The sequence below is a fragment of the Vulpes vulpes genome, chromosome 15, assembly GCF_048418805.1.
Source record: "Vulpes vulpes isolate BD-2025 chromosome 15, VulVul3, whole genome shotgun sequence".
NCBI classification, from domain to species: domain Eukaryota; kingdom Metazoa; phylum Chordata; class Mammalia; order Carnivora; family Canidae; genus Vulpes; species Vulpes vulpes.
The window spans coordinates 50,206,252-50,220,287 of record NC_132794.1 but is presented as its reverse complement, the minus strand read 5'-3'; the positions used below and the strand labels follow the sequence as shown (position 1 = coordinate 50,220,287).

At 43.5% G+C, this 14,036-nt stretch overlaps 1 protein-coding gene across 48 annotated transcripts in view; it reads left to right on the top strand.

Annotated features, from left to right (window-relative positions):
* PPIP5K1 (diphosphoinositol pentakisphosphate kinase 1) overlaps positions 1 to 14,036 on the top strand; it is a 50,450-nt gene that overhangs the window by 15,603 nt on the left and 20,811 nt on the right. For 8 of the 48 annotated variants that reach the window (XM_072740660.1, XM_072740659.1, XM_072740661.1 and 5 more), the window contains 10 exons: positions 2,904 to 3,045; positions 3,234 to 3,457; positions 3,731 to 3,858; positions 4,068 to 4,182; positions 4,352 to 4,459; positions 5,088 to 5,204; positions 5,360 to 5,524; positions 8,341 to 8,431; positions 11,498 to 11,623; positions 12,339 to 12,401. In XM_072740660.1, coding sequence (XP_072596761.1) covers positions 2,904 to 3,045; positions 3,234 to 3,457; positions 3,731 to 3,858; positions 4,068 to 4,182; positions 4,352 to 4,459; positions 5,088 to 5,204; positions 5,360 to 5,524; positions 8,341 to 8,431; positions 11,498 to 11,623; positions 12,339 to 12,401 — 1,279 coding nt within the window. Of the gene's footprint in view, positions 1 to 2,903; positions 3,046 to 3,233; positions 3,458 to 3,730; positions 3,859 to 4,067; positions 4,183 to 4,351; positions 4,460 to 5,087; positions 5,205 to 5,359; positions 5,525 to 7,574; positions 7,725 to 8,340; positions 8,432 to 11,497; positions 11,624 to 12,338; positions 12,402 to 14,036 lie in introns of all 48 variants that reach the window. The other 40 variants (XM_025998595.2, XM_072740642.1, XM_072740651.1 and 37 more) reach the window with 11 other exon arrangements.

Below are 14,036 nucleotides of genomic sequence, written 5' to 3'. Positions count from 1 at the left end.
GGTGAGATTGAGCCCCATGTCAAGGAGTCTACTTTGAGATTCTCTCTCCCTTTCCATCTCTGCACCTGCTTGTGTGCACACACACTCTCTCTCAAAATATATAAAAATATTTTATTTTTAAGTAATCTCTACACCAAATGTGGGGCTCAAACTCATAACCCTGAAAGCAAGAGTTGCATGCTCCACCAACTGAGCCAGCCAGGTGCCCCCTTCCAAGATCTTTTAAAGTGTAGACCCAGAGTTAGTTAATACAACATAACTTTGTGGTCTTGTTGTTGTTATTTATTGGTTAAGCAGTCACAGGGCCAGTGCAGATTCTAGGCAAGGGGAAGATGACAAAGAATTAATGGTCATATTTAATTCACCAAGAGAACTCTGGACTTGTACTACTTTTCTCCCATTTTACAGATGAGAAAACCTAGGCTCAGAAGAATTTAAGCAACCTTTCTTTTTTTTTTTTTTAAGCAACCTTTCTAAGGTCACCCAGCTAGTATGAACTCAAATCGTCTAACCTGAGAGCCCAAGCTGTTAGCCACTACAGTGCAGTGCCTCATAGTATTAATTGTGGTGGGTGCCACTACCCAATGTCATCTTTTTTTCTGTGTATCGAGGCCATGATTGACTGGAGATCATGTCAGACAGTGATTTTGTACTATCTTACCACTGATAGCTCATTTCTGATGAGTTCTTTTTTAAGAAAAAAGTTTTTAAAATCATAGTACCACGTGAATCTTTTTAAAAAGATTTTAAAAATTATTATTATAAAGTAGTCTCTACACCCAACATGGGGCTTGAACTCACAACCTCGAGATCAAGAGTTGCATGCTTTACTGACTGAGCCAGTGAGGTGCCTCCCCACTTGAATCATGTATACTTAAAAGTGTATAGTTCAGTGGCATTTTATTCAAAGTATAATGTAACCATTTCTGATAGGTTCTTCAGTGAACTAAGTAGCTGTGCATATTACCTGGAGAATGGCATTTTTTGTGTTTTTCTCTGAGCAAGACTTGATAGGGGTAGGACCTTGCTCTCTTATGTTCCAATCCATTGCTCAATGTCAAATTCAAAAAGTTAAAGCACTTTTTTTTTCTTCCTTGCTTCTTTTTGCTAGCAAAGACAGAACTTGTAAGGACTTAGGTCAGATGTGTACATTCTACCCACAATCCTCTTTTCCTTTCCCCATTCTTCATTGACTCTCACTGTCCTGAAAGCTTGAGCTGGAACCTAGCTCTGAGGCAGGACCTCTGCTCTAGGTCAAGGTAGCATTTTGTTAAGAGGAATAAGATTTTGTTATCTCTGTTTCCCAGTTGTGAAAACATTCTGTGGGGGTTTTGAAGGGCTTTGGTTTAATCTCTATTTCCCAACATTTTCTTTTCCTTTCTTTTCTTTTCTTTTCTTTTCTTTTCTTTTCTTTTCTTTCCTTTCCTTTCCTTTCCTTTCCTTTCCTTTCCTTTCCTTTCCTTTTTTCTTTCTTTTCTTTTCTTTTCTTTTCTTTCTTTTCTTTTTTCTTTTTTTCTTTTCTTTTTCTTTTTCTTTTTCTTTTTCTTTTTTAAGAGAGAGAATGAGCATCCAAGTCAGGTGAGGAGATGAGTCAAAAGAGAGCAGAGTGAATCTCAAGCAGGTTCCATGCCCAGTGCAGAGCCCGACACTGGGCTTGATATCATGACTCTGAAATCATAACCTGAGCTGAATTCAAGAGTCTTAACTGACTGAGCCACTCAGGTACCCCTCCTAAGTAGTTTCCATGTGTATTTTTATTTATTATATTTAATTATTTTTTAAAGATTTTATCTATTTATTCACGAGATACAGAGAGAAAGGCAGAGACCTAGACAGAGGAAGAAGCAGGCTCTCTGCAGGGAGCCTGATTTGGGACTCAGTCCCCAGACCTGGGATCACGCCTTGAGCCGCAGGCAGATGCTCAACCACTGAGCCATGCAGGCATCCCTGTTTTATTTATTTATTTTTAATTTTTAAAAAATTTTTATTTATTTATGATAGTCACGGAGAGAGAGAGAGGCAGAGACACAGGCAGAGGGAGAAGCAGGCTCCATGTACCAGGAGCCCGACGTGGGATTCGATCCCGGGTCTCCAGGATCACGCCCTGGGCCAAAGGCAGGCGCCAAACCGCTGCACCACCCAGGGATCCCCCTGTTTTATTTTTTTTAAAGATTTAATTTATTTGAGAGAAAAGAGAGAGAGCGAGAGCAAGAGTACATGAATGGGGAGAGGAAGAGAGAGAATCCCAGGCAGGCTTCATGCTCAGCTCAGAGCCCAATGAGAGGCTCGATTTCACTGCCCTGAGACCATGACCCGACCCCAAACCAGAAGTTGGATGCTCAACTGACTGAGCCACCCAGGTGCTCTGACCTAGGTTCTTTTATTGGGGTTGGGGGAGTGCTTGGGTGGCTTGGTCATTAAGCATATGACTCTTGATTTTAGCTCAGGTCATGATCTCAGGATTTTGAGATTGAGTCCTGTGTCGGACTCTGTGCTGGACACAGAGCCTGCTTAAGATTCTCTCCCTCTGCCTCTTCCCCACCCTCTCTCTCCCTCTCTTTAAAAAGAAAGAAAGAAAGAAAGAAAGAAGGAAGGAAGGAAGGAAGGAAGGAAGAAAGAAAGAAAGAAAGAAAGAAAGAAAGAAAGAAAGAAAGAACGAACGAACGAACTTAGGTTTTATTTCCTCTGGATTCCAGGACATTGACCCTCAGTCCTTCTTAGATGACTGTGTTAGAGCAGTCCCCTCATCCTAGAACCGATAGTATGCCCTATAGCCTAAGAATCCTTATTGGAGTGAGCCTACAAACAGATTTTACTTGCAAATAGAATCTGTATTTAGCTCACACGATTCTGGGCAATTGGCACGGAGCCTATCTTGCTTTTCATCTCTCTGTTCCTTATAGCTAGCTCCCACTGGAAGCACTTCCCTCCTAAACTCCATGGCTGTCATCCAGAATCCTGTGAAAGTCTGTGATCAGGTATTTGCCCTGATTGAAAACCTCACTCATCAGATCCGGGAACGGATGCAGGACCCCAAGTCTGTAGGTGGGTATGAATAGTATTATCTTCCCTTCAAGGTTTCAAGTATGGATGAGTTCCTTAGGTGCTCCTGTGTTCTCTCCTAAGTGTCTGAGGCAGGTGTTCTCATCCCTCTGATTCTACTTCAGATTTGTTAGAATCTTTTGTGAGAGATTCAATCTTTGGTTCTTTCTGACTGTGCATCTTCCTTCCAGACCTGCAACTCTACCATAGTGAGACACTAGAGCTCATGCTACAGCGTTGGAGCAAACTAGAGCGTGACTTTCGACAGAAGAGTGGGCGCTATGATATCAGTAAGATCCCTGATATCTATGACTGTGTCAAGTATGATGTGCAGCACAATGGGAGTCTGGGACTTCAAGGCACAGCAGAGTTGCTACGTCTCTCTAAAGCCTTGGCTGATGTGGTCATTCCCCAGGTGTGTCTTATAGCCTAGGGATATGGGCACTGGGAAAGGAAGGGGAAAAAAGCAGGAAAGAGGGCTGGTGTGGGAACCAGGGGAAGGAAACTTAGACAAAGAATTAGTTGAGTTGCTATAATTCTCAGGCTCCACTCTGGCTCTGTTTAAGTGTAAGAGAAACCCTAGACCTGAGGTGGAAAGAAACATCATCATCTTGGGCCTAGGAGTATGAGGCAAGAGGGAAACGAGATTCACTGAGGTATTTACTTATCCCTGGCCTGTGACCCCTAGGAGTACGGGATCAGTCGGGAGGAGAAACTGGAAATTGCTGTGGGCTTCTGTCTTCCACTGTTGCGGAAAATACTACTTGACCTGCAGAGAACCCACGAGGATGAGTCTGTCAACAAGCTGCATCCCCTGTGAGGGAGGGATGGGAGGGGTGCTGGATGGAGGGAGGGACATGTCAGGGAGCCCTTGGGGGAATTCAGGCTGGGACAGCCTGGGGAACTGAGAATATAAGGGATTCTTGGGTGGAAAGGAGAGAAGTGTTTGAGATGGGAGGAAGGAGTTTGTGGAGGGGTGGGAAGAGGATTATGTGACAATGTGAATAACTTAGCTCTTATCTCAGGTACTCCCGAGGGGTGCTCTCCCCAGGCCGCCATGTTCGAACACGTCTCTATTTCACCAGTGAAAGCCATGTCCACTCCCTACTCAGTGTCTTCCGTTATGGGGGACTTCTTGATGTAAGGATATTTCTTCCTTCAACCTATAAATGTTTTTTCCCCAGCATTCTTTTACTCTTCTCCTCATGTTTCTTTTTTACTGCAAGCTTTCTGTATTCTCTTGGTCTCCCTGCCCCTTCCCTGACTCCCTTGTCTTTGGGCATTAACTTTTCTCTTCTGTGCTTGGTAGGAGACCCAGGATGCACAATGGCAGAGAGCTTTGGCTTATCTCAGTGCCATTTCAGAGCTCAACTATATGACCCAGATTGTCATCATGCTTTATGAGGACAACACACGGGTGAGGAGATAACAGGATTGGGTGAGGAGGGTACCTCTTCTTTCTCCTCCTTCCTGTTTTAGAAAGAAACTTTCATATCCTTTTAATTTGTAGAATTCAGTTAGGTGTGATACTTAAGCATAGCATGTCACAGAGCATCCAGGAGGTTCCTACTGGAACAGAAAAAGTGTTTTAGGATGGTGTTGAGCCAGAGAGATACCATAGAACATAGCTCTGCATTAGGGAGGGTATAGAATTTGGGATGATGTTGTAATGAGTCTTTTTCCCTCAAACATTGTTATACCTTTTCCATCTGGCTCCACAAAGATATCTTTAAGTGTGCTGCTGTATGTCCTGTAGCACAGCTGAATTTCTGTGGGAGTTGGATGGAAAGAATTGTGGAACTGGGGGTTAGAAGGTCATGTGCAGTGGTGGATCTCAAATGGTGGAGGCAAGGGAATGAGGATCCTTTACCACTAGACTATAGTTAAGGGGAAGCTATAATAGTTTAGCCTCAGAGTGGCGTAAAATACTGAAATCTCAGCCCTGGGATGATGTATCCTCTTGAGTTCCCCTCTATTGTCCCTGCATGGTCTTCTACCACCGTATCCAACTTTTCCCATTGCCTCTTCATGTTGATGCCCCATAGGATCCCTTATCAGAGGAGCGGTTCCATGTGGAGCTACACTTTAGCCCTGGAGTGAAAGGTGTTGAGGAAGAAGGCAGTGCCCCAACTGGCTGTGGATTCCGTCCAGCTTCTTCTGAGGTGGGTCCGAGTGCTGGAATTTCAGATTAGAGGATTTAGGATCCAAGTGATGGGAAACTTAGAAGTGGTATAGGGAGGTAAAAGGATTGGGGAGTCTGGGATTAGGAGGCTGGAGGCCATTAACACCTTTCTGATCTGTGCCTGTTTTTGGGTAGAATGAAGAGATGAAAACAGACCAAGGCAGCATGGAGAACCTGTGCCCAGGGAAGGCATCAGATGAACCAGACCGGGCATTGCAGACTTCACCCCAGCCCCTTGAGGGCCCTGGCCTCCCAAGGAGATCACCCCTCATTCGTAACCGGAAAGCTGGTTCCATGGAGGTAATGGGAGGGCTTGGGAGAAAGAAGTGGTGGAATTCCTCATAGAACAATATTCGTGAATCAATCCTCTGAATCCCCTTGGGGGATTCTTGGGACCTTAAGCAGAGTCCTCCCATCCCTGGTGGATATGTTTTACTTAATTTCTCTTTCACAGCAGGTCTCCCAATAAAGCTCCTTTAAGCGGGTTCCTACTTCTGAGATTAAAGAGATACCAGTGAGAGATGCCTGAGAGTTAGGGTTGTAAGAGATGAGATTGGGGAGGAGGCCTCTGGATGAACTCGAAAAGGCTGTTTTTAAAAAGGAAGTATAGTGGAAACAACATGAACTCTGGGCTAAACTCCCAGTCCAACACTTAAAAGCTGTGTGACCTTGGACAGGTAACTTTTCCAAGCCTGTTTTTTCATCTATGAAACACAAGCAATATCCCACATATAGATGCTCAGTAAACAGTAACTATAATATTAAAATGATTGTTATTAAGGACCAGACTCTTTCCATCTCTTTGTTGCCTTGGGTAAAAATTATAGCTCAGACAGGAGCAGTTACATGAAACTTTAATTTCGTCCCTCTAGGGTTATCTGTACTCATCTCAGAAAGGGAAGCAAGTCTGGATGTCTTTCTGTCTTCCCTCTATTCTGATGAGGAGGTTTATTGGCCTGGGCTTGTTTGTCTCTATTTTTGGAGTTTGTCTCTAGGCCTGGTTCTAGTTCTCTAGCCTAGAGGGAGGAACTGTAGTAGATGTCACATTGTGTCCAGCTAACTGTGCTGCTGTTTTTGTTCAGGTCTTTTTTCCTGGAAAGATTTTTTCCCTCTTTGGCTCAGTGACACTCTTTTGACCCCATGATTTATCCCTGTCTCAGGGGCTCTGACTGTCTGACTTGGGTCCTGCTTTGACAAATAAATGTATTCACCTGGCTCTGTACCAGCTCTCTGTCTTTTTTTTTTTTTTTTTTTTAAGATTTTATTTATTCAGGAGAGACACACAGAGAGAGAGGCAGAGACGCAAGCAGAGGGAGAAGCAGGCTCCACACAGGGAGCCTGATGTGGGACTCGATCCCGAGTCTCCAGGATCAGGCCCTGGGCTGAAGGCGGCGCTAAACTGCTGAGCCATCTGGGCTGCCCCCAGTTCTCTGTCTTAAAGAAATTGTTCTTTCATTTTAGGACTATCTCAGAAGAATCTGTAACTAGCTTACGTAGGTTCAGCCAAAGGTTTATAGTTCAGATTTTGGAGAAAGCTGAGAAGATAAACTGTACTTTGTTTTGGACTTATTCTTTTCTTCCTGATGATTTTACGGTAGGTTTGACATTATGAATACTCAGAGCTTCTTTAGGTGGGGTATGCATCATTTTCTCTTTAAGGTGTAAGTTAACTTGGTGTCCACAGTACACTAGTACCCTACAGACTCACATGGGTATAGATTAAATGGACAAGAATGACTATAATCTTCTATTAATAAACTGCTTCTCCACATCTAAATGTCTTCCCCATTCACATGGTCTGCCAGTGTCTCTAGTACTGTTGTGCTTAACTCTTTTCCTTCTGGTTTAATCAGTCAAGAGACATAGGCAAAGCAGAGCTCTCTGTGTATCATCTCTCAGACTTTATGAGTTGGCTTTTTTTCTTTCAGGCCTATAGGAAGCTTCCTGTTGTAATCACATTCCTTCCTTTTAGTTTCTAGTGCTACTTATACCATGGCTCATCCAGGATGATGGTTGCCGAAGAAATGCTCCTCAGCTTTGCAAGAAAATCTTCTCTCTACTCCTTGGTCACACAGCCTTTTAATATTAATATTTCCTTTCCTTATTCTATAGGTATAGGCGTTGGTATTCTTATTCTTATCAACTACAACCCTTCCTCCTATCCCTTCTTCTCTTGTCATCTCATATTTTTGGACAGTTTAAAATACAGAATCTGTGACCTTCATAGCAGCTGTGCCCTAGGTGATTGCCCTCTTCAGGCCTATAACTAGCTCTGCCCAATGGGCACTGGGGCTTTTGGGAGCCTGGGAGTTAAAGGAGCTGTGACCGGCTTTCCACCCGGTCTTTGCAGGTCATGAACATGCAGTGCACGGGGAACCTGGACCTGATCCCCTTGCGGGGACGGCGCCGCAGGAGGTCAGGAGACCTCCCCAGGCCTTCCCCAGCCATCGGCCTACAGCCCCGGGCTGTGTCCACCACTCACCTGGCATCCTGCACACAGGTGTCCCTCCCAACTTCATCTTCCTTTCTCTGTCTTTGCCTTTTGGGACCTAGGGACTCAGAATACTATCTGCGGGTGGTGGAGTATATATTGGGGTCTGTGTGACTAGGCTCTTGTAGCCTTTTTAGAAATCTGTTTCATGTCTCCAGATATGGAAGGGAGAGTTTCTTGATACAGATAAGAAACTGAGTGTGGTTGCCATAACTACAGCTGTCCCATGAAAAGAGAAGAGGGTAGCCAGACTTTACTTCTTATCATGACTCATTTATTGTGATTGGCTTTGAGTCCTGTGGAGGGATAGAAAAGATTAAGGAACCCTGCTTTGCTGAGAACTGAGAATGGTTGAATAATGATTTCTCAGATTTGGGATAGAAGGGCTGTGCGGACAGGCATCTTGGATATACAAGTGCCTTCTGGTATATAGGATTTCCTGGACAGTTCCCTCTGCAAAGTATACTCTCCATTCCCTTTTCATTTTTCTTCTCCCATAAAAATCCTTTGGTTCTTCCAAACTTTCTGACTTTTCTTGGCTTTATAGGGGCAGGAATTCGGGACCTGGGTTTTAGACTTCTTGGTTGAGGTGGCAAAATGGTAATATAGAATCCTTGTTCTCCAGGTGCTTTCTGAGACTTCATCCTCAAGGCCTGGTGGCTACCGGCTCTTTTCATCTGCACGGCCACCAACAGAGATGAAGCAGAGTGGCCTAGGTATGGTTTTCCAGCATTTCACCTGTTGTTGGGAAAGGGTGTCTGTTTGTTCTTCAGGGTTTTTTTGTGGGGAAACCTTAGTCACGGGTGTTGGGGTCATCTAGTCAGTGGAATTGTTGGGTGGGGCTAGGGAGGATGAATTGGGAAAAGCCATGTTTAGGTGCGAATTTTGATCCCAGATGATTGTTTTCATTCCAGGAAGGTGTTTGTCTTTTGGTTTTTTCACCAACCCCCATTTCTCTGGCTCAAGGGCATTTTTCTGGCTTCCCCTCCCATTCCTTTCTGTCCTCCCGGTCTAGCCCAGACCTTAAGGGACCATGGAGACTCTGATACTTCAGAGTTATCAGAGGCGAAACTATAAATAGAGGTACTTGTGACCTCCTCATAAGTGTCCTATTCCTCATTTGGAGAACTTGTGCCATGTCTTCCTTGAGACCTATGTTTATTGTATCCCTGCTCTGGCCCCTCCTACCTCCATGCCCTCTCCTTCATCCTCTCCTAATTCTGTAATTTTTTTTCCTTCCTTCCTTCCTGAAAATTGAGGGACATATCTGAGACTGGTGTAGTGGCAGAGGCTTCTCTCAGGACTTTGAGGGAATGTCTCTTGATTTTTTTGATTCCTGGAGAGGGGTGGAGAACATCATTCAACCTTTCCTAAGAACACAGACTGCAGGAAGGACCAAGCCTCAGAGGGTATTGTATTCTTTGGGAGTGGGGAGTGGTCCTCGGGAGGGGCTATCTTTGAATATAGGGCCTTATGAGCCAGTAAGTAAAACTGGCAATTAGAGACAATTGTGTGGGGTCTGGACTTGGTCCTCTGGCTTCTATCTTGTCCTATTCTCTCTATTTAGCTCCTTTCATTTTTCTGTTACTTTTGTCCTTGGCACCCAATGTCTTGGCCGCAAAATGGTTAGCTTTTGGACTAGCAAGGGGGAGAAAAGTTTTGTTAACTTTCCCAGCTAATTTTATGGGAGAAGGTTGCCTTCTAGATCCCTGAAATGAGGTAGACGGTTTGGAACATGAAAAATAACCGACAAACATATAGATATGTGACATGGACTTCTCTTCCTAGAAGTTTCAATAAAGAATAGGTTTCAGATAAGCTGGAAATGAGGATAGATGTGTCTGGTCCAGTTAAGTAGGAATGATATCAGAATAAGACGGAAGTATGAGCATGGGACTGGTTGACAGATGGTGGTGGTAAGGTAGACACTATGCTCTGAGATGATCCAAGGACAGGACAGGGCAGGATTGGCAGGACTGCACCAGAAAATTATTTAGTGAGGGAAGTAAATGTAGAATGATTTGAGTGGTCTGGGATAAAGCCAACTAGTTTCAGCTTCTCTGAAGAAAAGTAGATAGATTTAACAGCCTTTATTTCTCTCAGGAATCCCATTCTAGAGCCTATTTACACATGGAAGGTAGGAGAAGTTGCATAGAGCAGCAATCTTGAATTCCAGAATACTTGCTATCTGAGCTTTCATGATTTTTGTAGTGACCTTGAAATACTGGGATCCCTGAAACCATGGCCCTTTCTTTGTAGGCTCAAAGGAAGTTGACCTTTTTTCCCATTCTGTCCATCTCTGCTATGTTAAGTTCCCAAGCCAAACCCAGGTTCTTGGCTAAGATGAATTTGTAAGTAGAAAGCCAAATCCCATAAACTTGGGTATCAGTCTTGTTTCTTCCTTCCCACTCTGTCCTCATGAGCTATGGTAGGAATGGGGGCTATGGAGTCCCAACTCTATTCTCAATCGTATTTGAAACATTGACTGGTTTATTTGCTTCAGAGATTTTTAAAGTTTTATTTACTCCTCTGATTGGCAATAGAGTTCCCTTTGCTTTCTTTGAACTTGTATGTGTAGGCATCTGGCTTTGAGCATAGGGCTTATAAGGCAATAAACTTTTGAGAGCACAAAAAACATGGCTTTTTATTGTTTCCTATTTACCAGGTCCTCCTTCTTAATACGGTCCTCAGCATATAGTAGGCATGCCCTCCATGTAATCACCTCATTCCTCACATGTCTTTCAATTTATGTCCATCTTCACTTCAAAAACAATGCTCTGTTTCTTCTTGATGAAAATATACTTTTATTTTCTAACCAAACACAGTTCATCTTTAGAATCAGGAGACCTGAATTCCATTCTAGCTTAGCTTCTAACGAACTATATGAGCTTGAGCAAATGAGATCCATTTTGAATCTCAGTTTCTTTATCTCTAAAATGAGAAGATTATACTGCATGATCTTTGAGTCCATTCCAGCTTTAAAAATTCAGTGAGTCTCCTACCTTTTTTCTTGGGAAAAGTAAAAAAGGCCTGAAGAGAGAGAGAAGGAAGGGAATGTTGGATTAAAAATTTAGGAGGAATTGGAAGAATTTAGGAGGAATTAGAACTTATGTGTACTTAGAATTTGAGCTGGGTGCTCAAAACCTAGTCTCTGGTTTCAGTCAAAGTTCTTTCCTTCTTTTTTTTTTTTTAAAAAAAAAAAAGATTTTATTTATTCATGAGAGACACAGAGAGAGGCAGAAATATAGGCAGAGGGAGAAGCAGGTTCCCCACAGGGAGCCCAATGTGGGACTCGATCCCAGGACCCCAGGATCACACCCTGAGCCAAAGGCAGACACTTAACCACTAAGCCACCTAGGTGCCCCCAAAGTTCTTTCTTTCTAAATCTACAAGGGACTATATTTCTTGGTTCTTCAAACTGTATATAAGGGTAAGGAGCAATGAATTAAATCTAGGGAAATCTAGGGAGATCTACCTTTTAGCATTTCCAAGATGTACCTGGAGAGCATAGTCTACCCCTTTCAGTAACTTTGAGTCCCCTAATATGACTAACCCTGTATTTGTAGTGGCCTTTTTTAACTACCATGTAGATCTTCTGCAAAATCCCTACTTGCTTGCCCAGTGTAGCTATGGACAATAGTGAAATCTGTGTGTAGTGCCACATAGTGATGGCTCTGAGTGACTATGTGAGTGTGTGTCTTCTTGTGTCATGTGAAGTTACGTGTACTTCTGTGTGGTAATTACAGCTTTGTGTGGCTACTAATGCACTCCCGGCCTTGCAGGCTCTCAGTGCACAGGGCTGTTCAGCACCACAGTGCTGGGTGGCTCTTCCAGCGCCCCGAATCTTCAGGACTACGCCCGCAGCCATGGCAAAAAGCTACCACCTGCCAGTCTGAAGCACCGAGATGGTATGTGGGTGGGTTTTGGGGGGCAACTTTTTTCCTCATTTGTCCCACAGCACAGACACAGCTCAAGAACCATTCGTACTTAAGAAGGCACTGACACTGGCCTTATAACAAGTTTTCTTCATCAATTATAGAGGGGAGAAGGAACCAAGACCCCATCCACCCCTCCATTTGCATTCTGTCTCAGTGCAATAAATACTACTTATTTATGCTTATCCCTTCATAATCTCCCACATATAGCCCTGCTGCATCAATTTACTCCACCTTTATATTCTTTCCTGGATTCTGGCCTGTAGGAGTAAGGACCAAAGAGGATGATCCATGGTCAGGAAAAATGCAGTGGAGTGTTGATTAAAATCTAGGAAATCAGGGATGGGGAAGTTGCTCAGCCAAGGCAGGAAAGATGATGTGGAAAGAGATTGGGGGAAGGGATGAAAGTTTTTTTACAGATTTTATTTCCAAATGACCAGAAAGAGGATGTGGTGGTGAAATTAGGGTCATCTTTGTGGGGCCGTATTGTGGTAGAGATGACACATAGATGCCTACAAGGAGATTATACCAAAGGAAAAGATTGAAACATGGTAGTCAGGAATCTAAGGGGTGGAGTGGGAGCAGGTCATATACTAACTATAAAGAACATAGTATATTGCGGGCAAATTCCAGAGCAGAGGGTGGGGACAGGGGTGGGTATAATCCCCATGATGTCTTTTCTCCCCAGAGCTCTTGTTTGTCCCGGCCGTAAAACGATTTTCTGTGTCGTTTGCAAAGCATCCGACTAACGGTACGTTTGCTTCTGACTCAACATCATTCCCCCTCATAATGTCACCTCCAGACACTTAACCTCTGAGTTCTGACACTGACTTTGCTTCTGCCTTCCACTATGTTGACAACATGTTGTCTCTGAATGAACCACTCACTAAGTGTTCCTCCTGGGGCATACCCTTTGTTGTGACAAACTTTAGTCTTGGCTGCAGCCTGGCTGCCCTATCTGTGTGGCAACTCAGGGACATATGTCCATGATCACCATTATCACCATCCTGTCACTTTTTTTAGCATCATCTCTAGAACATTAATTAAACCGTTCCCTTTCCCATCACATGACTGCTGAGCTTTGTACAAATATAACAGTGATTCTCCTTCGTAGGAAGAGAATAGTATTTCCTGGATTATCTCCATGTCTTCTTTCCCCCTAACCCCTCCCCCCTCCGCCACTCCTCAGCTTATACAATTTTGATCTTCCTGTTTTTTTCTCCAATTCTTTGTTGGAGTGAATGACTAATTTGTTTTTCTTATGGAGCAATGCTGCTGCATTTCCCAGTTCCTATGCATACACCTAAGGGTGCTGGTCTTGAGTTCATAGTTTTCCATTGCCATATTCCTATCTCCTGTCATTGTGTGTACTTTATGTGGCTCCTGTGCTCCTGACATGCTTTATGTTACTACTAACTTAGGGCCTGGGTCTAGAAAACAGGAGCCCAGATTGATTTGGGATGAAGAAAGACAGGGGTAGGAGGCCGTAGGTAAAGGAAAAAGGATTGTACCTTGAGTTATACAACACGAGTTACAACACAGTTTCCCTGTAGCCCCAGCCTATCTAAGATGCTGCTATCTCAGAGAAGCTTGAAGTGAAGATTGAGATGTCTCCTGGGAATTCTGGGTGTGCTTAGGAATGAATAATGTTTCAAAAATATTGAAGAACTGGTCTGGCCATACTAAAGTGGGAGAGTTTATATATCTGTATAAACCAAAAACTGAAGGGCAATGGTCTCTTTGTAGGGCATAGCAGGGGAACCCAGGGCTTACTCCCTGTTTTATCCTTTATATTATTGGTTTCTCTCTGCCTTGTATCTTGTTTTCAAGGTAAATCCAACTTTCTTATACATGGTTTTCTTCTGTCCAAGAACTAAGTCTCTCTAAAGAAGATAGAATTAGCCTGGTTTCCTGGCTGGAAAAACCTGCTTCGCCAGTGACAACTGTAGATTTTAGCTCATTTAGGCCATACCTCTCTAATAGGCACTGCTGAAATTTTCCTAGGTGGACTACCCTATACTTGCTCAGTTTATAATCCCACCTCCACCCTGGCTCCCATTTGTGCCTGTGAAGGAGTACCCCTTACAGAGTGGCATGGCTCTACATATACATCTAGCTTCAAATTCTTCTGGCCTTCATATGCCATAGTCCTCTCCATAATAGAACCTGATGCACCAATCCCAACCCCACAGCCTGGGTCTTGGACTTAAGAGATGTGTTACTTAGAGTATAGAACATAGAACTATGTTCTATACTCTAAGAATTTGGGAATTTGGGGCCCTGAAATCAAAGTTACAGCACTGATCTCTTAGTTCTTAGGCTTTGTGAGAAAAGATCCATATCTATAAAACAGATCCTTAAACCTGCCTCTAGTTTCCCTGAGGCC